The sequence below is a fragment of the Anabrus simplex genome, chromosome 14, assembly GCF_040414725.1.
Source record: "Anabrus simplex isolate iqAnaSimp1 chromosome 14, ASM4041472v1, whole genome shotgun sequence".
NCBI classification, from domain to species: domain Eukaryota; kingdom Metazoa; phylum Arthropoda; class Insecta; order Orthoptera; family Tettigoniidae; genus Anabrus; species Anabrus simplex.
The window spans coordinates 100,061,262-100,075,069 of NC_090278.1; the positions used below are offsets into that span (position 1 = coordinate 100,061,262).

At 40.3% G+C, this 13,808-nt stretch overlaps 1 protein-coding gene across 17 annotated transcripts in view; it reads right to left on the minus strand.

Annotated features, from left to right (window-relative positions):
* Positions 1–13,808, minus strand: part of ctrip (E3 ubiquitin-protein ligase ctrip) — a 322,022-nt gene that overhangs the window by 179,242 nt on the left and 128,972 nt on the right. For all 17 annotated transcript variants that reach the window (XM_067157963.2, XM_067157962.2, XM_067157961.2 and 14 more), the window contains 3 exons: positions 9,129–9,300; positions 3,816–3,912; positions 2,832–3,160 (listed from right to left, as the gene is read on the minus strand). In XM_067157963.2, the coding sequence (XP_067014064.2) occupies positions 2,832–3,160; positions 3,816–3,912; positions 9,129–9,300 (598 nt within the window). The remainder of the gene's footprint in view (positions 1–2,831; positions 3,161–3,815; positions 3,913–9,128; positions 9,301–13,808) is intronic.

Consider the following 13,808-nt stretch of genomic DNA (forward strand, 5'->3'; position numbering starts at 1 on the left):
ACCAGAATCAGAGATATTGTTGAACCAATTTTGGAAGAAGAGCAGTATGGTTTCAGACCAGGAAGGTCAACTACAGACCTTATATTTGCAATTAGGATGCTAATGGAAAAATACTGGGAGAAGAACAAGCCTTTATTCCTAATATTTTTGGACATTGAGAAAGCATACGACAGTATACCAAGGGAAAGAATTTGGTAATGCATGAAAGAACTTCAAGTGCAAGACAGCCTCACAGACAAAGTGAAAATGTTGTATAGTGGGAATAGAAGCTGTATTCAAGTAGGACATGGTTTGTTGGACTGGTTTGAAACAAAGAGAGGAGTGCAGCAGGGCAGCTCATTGTCACCACTTCTATTTATTATTTTAATGGATGTAGTAATGAAATCTATTAAAAGGAAAGAAAATGGAGATGTCAAAGCCTTCACATTTGCAGCCGATGTTGCGAACTGGAGTGACTCAGAAGAGGAATTGGGAGAGAGAATGCAAAGCTGAAGTGAGGAGTTGAAGAAATATGGTTTAAACATCAGGAAGACCAAGACGGTGGTGATAAATGTATGGGGAAGGAGCAGTCATGTTAAATGAAGCCCAACTGGACAGCGTTCCAGTTTTCAAATACTCGGGTAGCGTGCTATCAAATGACAACCTAGCAAGACATGAGTTGAACAATCCAATCAATAAGGCAACACAATTTTACCACCAGGTAAGACGCCTGCTGTGTGATGAGCAAATAACCATGAAAACAAAAATGACATTGTACAAGACCTGTTATACACCAATCCTTACATACAGTCTCAAAACCACAACACTGACCAATAGAGATAATTCCAAACTTCAGGCTGAAATGAAATTCCTATGCACTATGATCCAGAAAACCAGGAAAGACAAGATTAGGGAAGAGAAAATTGGAGAAGTAGGAATAGGTGATTCTCTCCTAAATAAGATTCCAATATCAAGACTGAAGTGGTTTGGTCACATGAAGAGGATGCCAGTAAACAGAACTGCAAGGAAGGAATTTGACAGAAAGGTAGAAGGAAGACGACCCGTGGGAAGGCCACGAAGGAAATTGATAGATTTAGTTAAGAACGATTTACTGCTGAGAGGTCATGATTGGGACAATTGGAGGAGGAAAAATGGTACAAGGACAGGATGAGATGGAGGAGGCTCATATACCACACCCGGGAAACTGGAGATGGTTTAGGATGAATATGATGACCAGAACATCAAATACAGAGCTGGGCAAACAAAGTGCAACACTCAAAAGAAATAAAATTTCTGAAATGTATTACACAACATTACATTCATTATGATTTGTATTCAGATTCAGCATGTTTGTTATTTATGTCCAGCTCCTTATAATATGTTATTGGCTTTACGTCCCACTATTTGCTTATATACAGTTTTCGGAGACGCCGAGCTGCCGGAATTTAGTCCTGCAGAGTTCTTTTATGTGCCAGTAAATCTACCGACATGAGGCTGATGGATTTGAGCACCTTCAAATACCATAGGACTGAGCCAGGATTGAACCCGCCGCGTTGGGGTCAGAAGGCCAACGCCTAAACCGTCTGAGCCACTCAACTCGGCTGTCCAGTTCCTTGACTGAAACGGGTCAGTTTTGGTTCAGGGGGTCTGACCCAGTCGAGGTTGGGAATTTTAACCACCCCTGGCTAACTCCTCCGACTTGGGGACGTGCTGCCAACCACCACAGAAAGAAGCAGCACTGATGTGCAGGAGGTCAGCCATCCATCAGACCCAAGACCACCAGTAACCCTAGTAGGGCGTGGAAGATGATTTATTATATTTATAACTTAAATTTGGATTCACTATTTAATAACTTTTTTTTTTTTAAACTTGGTTCACGATGCACCGACACAGATAGGACTTATGGTGATGATGGGAAAGGAAAGGGCTAGGAGTGGGAAGGAAGCGGACGTGGTCTCAATTAAGGTAGAGCATCAGCATTTGCCTGGTGTGAAAATGGAAAACCACATAAAACCATCTTGAAAGGTGCTGACAGTGGGGTTTGAACCCAGTATCTCGAAAATGGAAGCTGAGAGCTACGTGTCATCATTAACTTCTTAACCAAGTACAGCAGTGTATTTCAGGGAAACCTCCTCAGCTACAGTAGCTTTAAGATCATATATGCAACAAGGACAATTTTTAAAGTTTTGCTTCCTCACATTGCTTTGCCCCATGTATTTTCACTCGCCCACATGGCAATGATGTGTGTAGCTTGTGAGCCATAATAGCAGTGGACCACTACAATTTTACAGCAGGGAGGGGTAATGGTGTACAAGTAATGAATGACTGAAGTAGTTTCTATTGAGGCTGGAGATAACTAGTGGTTTAATGTCACACTGACACACACAAGGTTTGCGGAGATGCAATGATGCGAAAGCCACCATAGGTACCACACCAGCATTTGTCTGGAATGAAAATGGGGAAACCATGGGAAACTGTCTTCAGGGCTGCCATCCTTGGGATTCAAACGCTCTATCTTTTGAATTCAAGCTCGTAGTCATGTGATCCATCACGCAACAGACTCACACGGTTCTGAAGCTTATGTACAGAAAAAACTAACAGCATTGAGTGATAATTAGCCTATGACTTGAGAGAATGTACAGGAATACTCAGTACCAGATAACAAATTAAACATATCGGGACTGTCAAATGCTCAGCACTTTATATGATAGAAGATCAAGTGGTGACATACTACAGTATATTTAGAACAGACAAAAAGCAGCAAGATTAAGGAGAACTGCTTAGTTGCAACTAAGAAATCTGAGGAGATTATGTACGAAAGTCAACATTTAAAGGAAGCAGAGGTCACTCACCTTCCCTGCGGAAATGAACCCCAAACACATCCGGTAATTTCTGCATCAGAATTTCAGCCATCTGTAGTGCTCCCACAACAATACGGAGATCGTTTGAAGCCATCATTCCTGCTATATGGCTGGACACCACCTGGTTCTTGAGAACTTCCTTGAGGAGGTCTGCTGAGGCATAGTAAACCATTCTGAGCAGGGCCCGGAGGCATTTGCATCGTACTGCAGGGCCGGCCGACGAGCTGTACACCTCATATAACACACTGAATAACGAACGGATGAACGCGGCTGCCAGCCCTCTCTCTTCACGCAAGCATGCTACACGAGCATCCCGGGTACTGAAATTAAACCATCTGTAACCAACTAATACACACAATAGTCCTCTGGTAAACACTAACCATTCACACACATGGGTATTGTTCATTCATTATAATGAAAGTATTTCATATCTGTTCAGCATTTTCATTCATCACATAGCAATAATGGAAGACTTCACACTAACCAAGTCATCTGTTTAGTCAATGTACCATGAATACCATTAAAAATTTATTATTTTAAATGAAATATAAGGAGAAATTATAAACATAAACTCAATTTCATGCCATGTCTAGAAAAGTTAGTTAATACTTGAGAATGAACTGATTTCCAAGTTTCTGGCACCAGGTATAGCACAGTCAAACTGCTTTGACAGTAGAGAATAAGATTTCATTCCATTGATTTAGAAAAAAGGTTATAATACAGTATGTTAAGATCAGACTGTATAGTGTTTATATCCCGAGAATTCTGGAGGAGACGTGATTCTTTTCCTTCCTATACACTAACACCAAAAACATACTGAAAACAAAAGGATTCATGAGTAATCTATAATGACTTACATTTTCTCTTATTTAGTAATCTGAGCAAGACCTCAAGAAGAGAATTTGAATTCTTATTTGCTAGGAGTTTTATTTATGTTCCTCTAACACACAACTACAAGACAGGAAAAACACTTACCTAGTGCGAGGTGCCATGACACTACTGCTACTACTTAGGGAGCTCGGGTTACTCTCCGAGCCTGGGGTCTGAGTTCCGCCGACGCTCAACGTGGAGCCTGCACATGAGAAACAATCTTTCAAAATTGGAAAAAAAAAAAAAAAAGACTAGCATTACTAACATATGGCAATAACTTGATGAAAAATACTGAGAGAGGCTGATCATCAAGTCCAGACTAAGGGCACTCTAGGGCAGGGTACGAAATTCCCAGTCAACGGGTTACCATTGACAAACATAGGCAATCAAGTTTTAATATTTGCCCAGCTCCTAGGCTGAATCATCAGCATTGAGACCTACGGTTCAGAGGGTACCAGGTACAATTCCCAGCCAGGTCAAGGCTGGTAATAATATCGTCTGGTAATAATAATTCTGGCTCTAGGACTGGCCGGCTGTGTTTTACCCAACACTCTCCTCTTCATATTCAGACAACAAATCCAGCTAAGACTCAAATCTGTGCATTCCATCTGTGGCATGCACAGGCCTCTCAGAAACTGAAAGTACTCAGGAAGGGGAACTTCCTGGAACACTGCTTTACACCAAAGTACCTGGGAGTTATTCTGGATCGCACATTAACATATAAGAAACATTGCCAAAACTTAAAACAAAAGACAGCTGCTAGAAACAACATTCTGCAAAAATTATCAGGAACAAGTTGGGGAGCTCAACCACAAACAGAACATCAAGCTCTAGCTCTATGCTACTTTGCAGGAGAATATGCCTCCCCGGTTCGGTACAGGTCAGCTCATACAAAGCAGGTCAACATCGCTCTAAACGAAAACTGTAGGATCATTACTGGATGTTTGAAACCTACACCCGTTGAGAAGTTAACTTTTAGCTGGTATTGCTCCCGGTGAGATTCGTAGAGAGGTAGCAGCTAACAAAGAAAGGCTCCAAGCATCATCTTCAGAAGCACACCCCCTCTATGGATACCACCCAGCCACACAGAGGCTAAAATCTAGAAAAAGTTTTCTCTGCACATCAGTTAACCTTGAGGGGAAAGCAGAGAATGCTAGGGTCAAAATGTGGAAAGAAACAATCAATCATCTTTCCAACTGGATAGAGCCGAAGGAAAGTCTTCCATGTGGACACCAGAAGTGGACAGTATGGAAAGCCCTTAACAAACTCCGCACAGAAGTTGGCAGAACAAAAGTAATTTTCCGGAAGTGGAGTTTCTCAAGTGATTGCGGAGAGCAGCAGATGATCCTTCAATGTGCACTATGAAAGACTTGATTGCAGCCTCCCCCAACACTATTGACGTCGCCCAATACAGGGTAAGAATTATCTAGCTCTTGAACTGTTGCTTTATCTGTGACTGTATAACAGACCTGTATATTTGTATAGTACGAATGTACATTTTTTTTTTTTTTTTAATTATCTGTAAGTAAGGTTGATACTTCTGACACGAATAAAGAAGATTCCAGACAACACACCACACCACACTACCAACCACTACAAAAACACACAATAGTGATTACATCTCGGCCGTAAAACATCCGCAACACCGTTCGCACCCATGACCCCATTGGTGTGCGAAAAGCAGTAGAAGAATAAGAACAAAGTATTAATATTTATAATATATTGGCTTTTCACAAAGGACACAGTGGACAGCAATCATTCCTTATAGGTATAATTTACTTACACTATAACCCACCATTACCGATATTTACAACTCTGAGTGATACTTTTTCACAAGTTCAGCATTCTGTAAAGTCACCTAATATTACAAGTGTTTCATATACTGGAGCAAGTGATACTGTCAGATGCCTGATTGGAGTCATTCTGAATAGTGAATTTTTACTGCTTAAAGTACGGTACCTTTGATCGGCTTTTAATGTATAGTACCACAAAAAATTTATGTGCACATGGTATTGTGTAAGTTCCTTGCTGGCACATCTTCACATGGTTCTCAAAATAATTCCCGGGCTATGGAATGTATGAAATCCCTGTTCACATTAGTCCCTATGAATTCAGAAAACACACATCACTTGTAATTAACTTTATCTAGAAATTTTCTTTATGTCGCACTGACACAGATAGGTCTTATGGTGACGATGGAATAGGAAATGCCTAGGCGCAGGAAGGAAGCGACCGTGGCCTCAAGGTATAGCCTCAGCACTTGCCTGGTGTGAAAAATGGGAAACCACGGAAAACCATTTTCAGGGCTGCCGATAGTGGGATTCGAACCTACTATCTCCCGGATGCAAGCTCACAGCCGCGCGCCTCTACGCGCACGGCCAACTCGCCCGGTCAGTAGTAGTTTAGTAGCTCTTGCGATGTCTAAGAGAATATAGCGACACAGTTGACTACATAGTCTGATATTTTTGCGTGTTAGTATGTGGTCCCCTTCAGGGAATGGTTGCCTAGTTGTACTTCCCTTTACAAAGGTGAAAAAATGAGTATCCACCTAAGTTTTTCACCTTTGTAAAGTGAAAATAGTCAATACGGAATGATTCTAATATCTTGTAATAGTTGTACTTCCTCTTAAAACAATAACCACCACCACCACCACCACCACCACCACCACCACCACCTGTGGTCCACTTACTGTGTTTACAACCATCATTCCTATGAAGGCAGAACTTGTGGATCATAGGTTAGCCGTGCTAGTGCTGGTGAAGGCTGGCTTACCGATAACAAGAGCCAGTCGTAGGGAAGGTGTTCCCACTTCTACTGCTAGGCAATGGGCCGAGGTTTATCGGAAACAAGACACAAAGAGGCATTCTACAGGCTGCCCATAAATCTGTACTACAGAGAATCACAAGGCCATATTGACAACACTAGTGGGGAACCTCTACCTCTAAGACGTTTCACGGAGGGCTGGTGCAGTGCAGATTGCCTGTAATAACCTACCGTTAAACCCTCAGTTCAGCTAGAATCTCTTCCCTCAGGACTGTCAGATGCCCTTCTCTAGATCTACGAAACAAACATAACTGTCTATTCCTCTTGTAGAATTTTTCAATTACTCAATGTGTACTGCAAACACACTAGTGCTCATCCAATCCAACTTACTGTCAACCATCGACTGCATCCTCCTTTACAAAATACCAGGGAATACCTTGCCTCATATACTCATCAATGAAATACCTCAATAGTTGTTGCAATCCTTTCCGTTTCCTTACTTACAAACAGGTGCAATTACTGCTTTCATCCAATTAAAAGGTAATTTACAAACATCCCATGCTAATCTAACAACCCCCATTAAGTTGCTTCATCCATGCCTTTCGGCTAAATTTCATCATTACACGTCTAATTTCACCTATTCCTGATAATTTATGACAATGTAGTTTATTTAACACTTCCTTGAGCATTATTTCACTGCCATCACCATTCTCCTCCACATGAACTCTGTTGTTCAGAAAGATTTCCTTCCATATTTAGAAGATTTTCAAAAAATTCCTTCCATTTGTGCGTTGATTTCCTGGGATTTTCTCAGTTCATTCCCTGATTTACCCAAAACACTACTCCTTTCCTTTTTCCCCGATTTAATATTTTTGCAACTGTCCAGAGAAGTTTCCTTCCTGCTTGACCAAGGCTTTGAAGGTTGTAAATAAAATCTTTCCGTTACTACTACTTGCAAATCTAAAATGATTTATTTTGCTCAGTGTGTTATCTAAGTACCTTTCCTGCCCGACTTCCATAATTCCATGGAGATGTTCACTTTTCCCCCATCTTAACGCAGTCGTTCCTCAGTATTCACTTAAAACATCCCTGTATGCCACCCAATCTCTCCCTATATCCTTAACTTGCTTAATGTTTATTCTTCGGGAAAAAAATCACTAATCGTATTCATGTACTTCAGACTAATATCCTTGCCCTGGAGATTCTCTAACCTTGTTAGTCTTGTTTCTTTATTTAGGTCTAGATATACTAAGTTTACTGCAGATCAGATAAGTGGTTTGTATCATCGTATTAAAAAACCTTGCATTGTCATCAGCGTATTGAAGCTCCATTATCCGAGTATTATGAGTCAATCTCGGAGAACGGAGCTTGGTTTGGTTGAACGGTCTGCCATCATACCGAAACAATTTCCACACCCACATGGTCGATAGTAGAAGTCTCGTGAAGCATGGCTGCCAAGGACAGGGCGAAAAGAGTGGGGGCAAGCACGCAGCCTTGCTTAAGCCCCATTTGTGATAAGAAATTCCTCTGATAGCTCATTCTGGTGAAGAACTTATCTAACCATTCCATCATGAGCTTGGATTAAGCCTACAAAACGGTCAGGACAGCCAAGCACAGTAATACACAGTGTGTGTGTTTTTTTTAACCTCCTGCACCGCGTATCGGGTAGATACTATTGCATTGCAATCGGGAAGGCAAGTTTTAAGATTACACCCGGACCATTGTTCTTCGATTCCCATTGCAAGTCTCTGGATCCAAGTAGGGGGCCATGTGACACATAACAAAACTTTCACCCTTGTGGAAGCAAGAAGAATGTGGGCACTGACAAGCCAATTGACAAATCCATCAAACAGATCATATTAAACAGGAAAAACTCCAGGCAACTGAATTGGGGAATACATTAATCTTCAGAATTATACTGGATATCTTCAAAATTCATACTGGTGATTATTTAAACGTTATGTTGTTCGAAATATCTACTGATCTCACTGTTTCTTGAGTCATGTTTTTATGAGAGCAGTATTGCAACGCACATGCGACTGGAGTTCTTATTGTTGACTCAGCTTATTTGACATAGGGTATAGCAGCTTTCAGAAAAGCCGCTGATAATAACAAAACAACAGATAACACATAACACAAAAAGAGAAAATTTACACAGTAGGCAAAACTCTCATTACTCGTCTGAAAACTGTTAAAATTAGAAAAATACTGGACAAAAAGCATTAATCAAGACATTAATCTATATAATTTTCTCTAACCACAAAAGTACCTACAAGAAACTGATGGGTACATGTCAAAAGAAGTAACGGCAAGAAATAAAATTTGGACCTGGGAGGCTGAGATATCTGTTCTTTAGCAGAGGGGCTAAATAAGAAAGCATATAATTCCCATGATAAGAATTTCAAGTTGAAACTGAACTGTTGCAGACTTTGGTCAAGAAATCATGACAATGGTACAGTGGGAGTTTTGAAATCTAGTTTCATCACACATTATTACACTTGTGCATTTTGACAACATACATCACACCCTTGCCGACCATGTTCCAGGAAATTTCCTGCAAGGGAAACAATAAGCTTTAGTTTAAAAGGAATTCAAGCCTTTGGTCGTGATAAGGACAAGAATCTCATTAAGCCTGTCTTTGAGGTGTTTAAATACCTGTGCTTATCTGGTCATTGTCTGGCACCAGAGAGCTGGGATTAAGACGGCGTTGCACGGGCCGCGTGGTACCCGTATCCTCATTGATCTGCTGCATTGAGTGGAAGTCCACAGTGTAGGTGCGGCCCAAAGTAGACAGACTTATTTCATCTTCTCCGGACTGATGAGCAGCCTGGAAGCAACATTACAGCCAGTGTCAGTTTCATTATCTCAGGACAAAGTGTGGAGGGGAATAGAGGGAAAGTAGGAAATCATCACATCGGAGAATCATGAAAGCCTGAGATGTCTCTGTGCAAAAAACATTAAGTTAGCGATGAATTTGACAAACTGCAGTCCATTAATGTGGGAGGAGGCTGAGCAGTTCATGCTCTGAGAGATGGTTAATTATTGTGAGATAAAAGTAATGGGAAGTGAAAAAATCACGTTTATAAAAAGCTAGGAACATTATCCCTTATAGCATAACTCCAATCTTGTGGGGCCCTGATCTAGCGCAAAACCTGCATGTAATGCAAGACACTGTGTGACGCAAATATTATTCCATGAAAGCACTGTAATTTGACATTGATTTAGCGCTATTTGCATTAGGGAGGTACCTGCATTTAGCATAAGGAAATGTTTCAGTTCTCCAGAATTTAGTTCTACTTATACTTATGAGACTGTACAAACCAAGAAAAATGTCAAAAGCTTTATAAGGATAAATGAAGCCACAAGTGGAAAATGCAGAGCGCAGGTGCTTAGCGTTAAAATGAGATGTCCGATCCACACATACATTCAACCTTAATCAAGCATGGACACTGTAGTTCTTAATCTTCTCAAATAGTTACTGTCGTGAACAAAAGCAAAAGGCAAAGACCAGAGATTTCACACTGCTGAAACAAACACTACGCACACAGAGAGAAGTTGCAATACCACATAAGATATATTTTGGTATCGATACCAGAGCTGCAGAAATATCAATACTCTGATGATATCGGAAACATCTATACTAAACAAATCGTACAATATTGGCAGTATTGTATTGACTTCAAATTTTCACCTGAGCAATGTTCTGCATAAGTGGACTTCGTAACAAAAATTTAAATTCATGTACATCTCCGTCATTTTTACCAGTACAGTAAAAATGTATAGGACATAATTTCACCATCATCAGCATAACAATGATGAAAAGATGGAGGAAGCCAGTGTTTGAATGGAGTCCGAAGGAATATCTGCAGACACAGAGGAAGACCACCAGAGAGACGGAAGATTGCCCTGGCAGAGAACCGCACAAAACCATAACACCAGGAGAATACTATTACAAGCCCATTTGGATATATGACTTAAAGAGGGTACATCATTTAATGACTGTTTTGGCTGACAATGATCATCTGAAGCAGACTGGGTCTGCTTGGAACATAACCCTCTCCATCCAGCACTTCCACCTTTCAGACATCTGTACCTCGGTCTTCCTCTCGATCTCCATCCCTTCAGCTTCATCTTGGTATCTTCTCTTCTGCCATTCTCTTAGCATAACCACCCCAGTGCAACCTTCTGCAGGGGTACCTCATTTACCATTTGCAGAACTCTCATTTCTTACTCTGTCCATTCTCTACTCAACACCTTTGAAACTTCATTTCCACTGCTTTTATCCCTCCCCATCACCCACGTTTCTGATCCATATATCAAAATAAGTCTTGTTCCCTTATATCTGTGTGGTACATCCCTGTTCCATATCAATCCTCCCACACTCTTAAAACAATCCATTTGCACACCTTCCTTATTTTTAACTGCTCCCCTGCTAATGTCAAGCCATTATACGGTGATACCGAATTGCCTTCCAGTGATGTTAGCATTAGTAACCTCACTGGCCAAACTCTAGTTTGGTAATCAAACAGAAGAAGACCTTCCAACATCAACCCTGTTGGGCCTCCTTTTTCCAGGGTTCAAAATGTGATGGAACGATGCTAGCATTCGTGATTCAATGTAGTCACAAGGATTCTTCGGGGATTTCTAACCTCACTACAGTAAAATATCAGAATACATCGAAGCTTTATCAAACTTATACACGTACATGAGCAAGAATTGGTGTCACTTCCCTAGCAAGATAACACCACCAGTAAGCAAGGCAATGTCTGCTACGACCGCCGTGAGAAAAATCCAGAGGGGAAGAACAGGGGCGAATGCCATTATGAATGTGATATGTGTAACATGGCAGTGCAGGAGAACTTCCAGTTCAATGGGTTACCTAGGACATGTTCAGTTGGTTTTTGAGGAAAGTGTAGAGGGATAAGAACGGTACAGGTAGACCAAGATATGAATATGACAAGTAAATTAGAGCATATGTAGGATGCATTAGTTATGTAGAAATGAAAAGGTTAGCACAGGATAGGGTAGCATGGAAGGCTGCATCAAACCAGCCGATGGACTGATCGCTCAAACAAAAACAACAACAAATATTCTATATAGGTAGAGACGGCAACATCAAATGAACAGCAATTTCTCAGAACATTTGTTAATATTATGTTTCAGATTAGAAAACTGCTCTAGGTGTATGAAATAATTTAAGAATACAGTAGAACCTGGATAATTCAAAATCGGTTCATTCAAAATCCCACCTAATTCGAAGCAGCTCTCATTCCCGGAAACATGATACACAGTTTTGCATGTTATTTTAATTGTTTAATTCGAAATACAGATAATTCGTAATTCGAAGTACGTCGGTCCCATTACCGAAATTCAGACATTTAATTCAAAACTGCCTTTACATTTTAAAACAATAGTATGTTACAGAGTAATTTCAACTCGAAATTTATCCGCTCCTTGTCATAATAGAACGCGCGTTCCGCAACGTGAAAGGTTAGCTTTTTGCACTTACACTCACTTCGGTGGGACTACAGTGCGCTTCACGATTGCCAAGATGAATGAAATCGGAACTCTGTGCTCGACCTTTTAAGGAACGCCGTAATATCACGCAACATGCAGTGTGCGGGAAAACAGAATCCGTGAACACTGGCGATGCTGACAGTTGACCAAAAAGCGTGGCAAATATAATAAATTCGTAGCCACCGAACAATATTGACATTGCCGGTGAAACTGCATTGCTTTATTTTAATGCGAGCCCAAACGGTCTTATGGTTTTAAAGGAGAAATTGCCAGCCGGGAAATTTTACAGTGTGAGGGATGGAGGGTCATAGTAGTGCATTGCAATGCACATGGAAGCGAGATACTTTATCCCCTCGTCATAGAAAACTTCGATAGGCCACAATGTTTTAAGAGCGTCGGGCACTTTCCATGCCAGTACAAAGCATCTATAATAAAAATGCAACCAGTAAAGAAATCCAAAAAAATAATGCATTTGCACAGGGGAACCGGCATAATTTATCCTCGTCTTTGAATTGTGCGATTTTTTTTTTCTTTTCTTTCGTTGCGTGAGGTTATGTTTGTCAGTGATTTATCCAAGTGCATTATTTGAACATTGTAAATGCACCCTGTTTGATACATTTCGGAAATAGTTTTTTCCATGACATTTGAAAGGTTTAAACTGTGAATCGAGGTGACTGCATGTATTAATGGGTCTTAGAATACTTTGTGACGCGGCAAGTGTTTACATTTCTGAAGTACGAGAGAAGTGCCATGGCGGGAAATTGTACAAGGATAGAGTCATAGGAAAGTTCGATTTTAAGGGCATCAGGTCCTTTCTGTGTAAATACAAGGCATCTAAAATGCATACAGTATAGTAATCCAATTAATAAAGCACTTGCACATGGGAGCCAGCATAGATTTCTCCTCATCTTTGAATCGTGCTTTTTTTTTCTTTCTTTTGTTGCATGAGGTTATGTTTACCAGTGAGATATCGGAGTGCATTATTTGAATACTGTAAATGCACCTTCTTGGATACATTTTGGAAACAGTTATTTTTTCATGGCATTTGAAAGGTATAAACTGTGAATCAAGGTTAAACGCATGCAGTAACGGGCCTCAAAATATTTTGTAATGCGGCAAGGGTTGGTACTTCTGAATTGCAAATTGGCGGTTAATTCGAAATCACGTAATTCGAAGTCCGATTTTTGAGTCCCAACGACTTCGAATTAACTAGGTTTTACTGTATTCAACACAGGGCCGTTAGTTGCAAACCTTATAATGTTCAAGTCCTCTTCAATACATGAGAATTTATGATTTCAATCTAACATCCTGCACCATGGCTCATAGCCTAATATGCTTGATAGCATTAATGTGCTCCACGTAACATATCAAAAAGTTCCTTCTGGTTTCACCGTTATAAGAAACTTCACAATTTGCACATTTCACCTTGTGTACTTTTGTGCATTAACCGAATATGAATTTAAAAGTAAGGTAGCATTATTCTTGCTGGTATTGCAGGCTACTTTTTGTTTGTATTTTCTTAAGATATTGGTAACTTTATAAACATGGTTACTATTGAAAGTGAAAGTGAAAGTTGAAAACTGTTTGGTAGTCTCCGCTTCTTTCGCACAATAGTCATCGCTTATATCATTTTCTTTCCCTTTTGCAGTTATCTTGATTCTAATTGAGAGCATACTTTTGGACCTATTCAACCTTCATTACAGTGATGAACATCTAAAGCAGGAACCCCTGGACAAATATCAACCATATATTGCAAATGTCATTATATACAATGGAAAGACCCAGCAGCTGTTCCATTAACTCTTCCCACATTCTTTT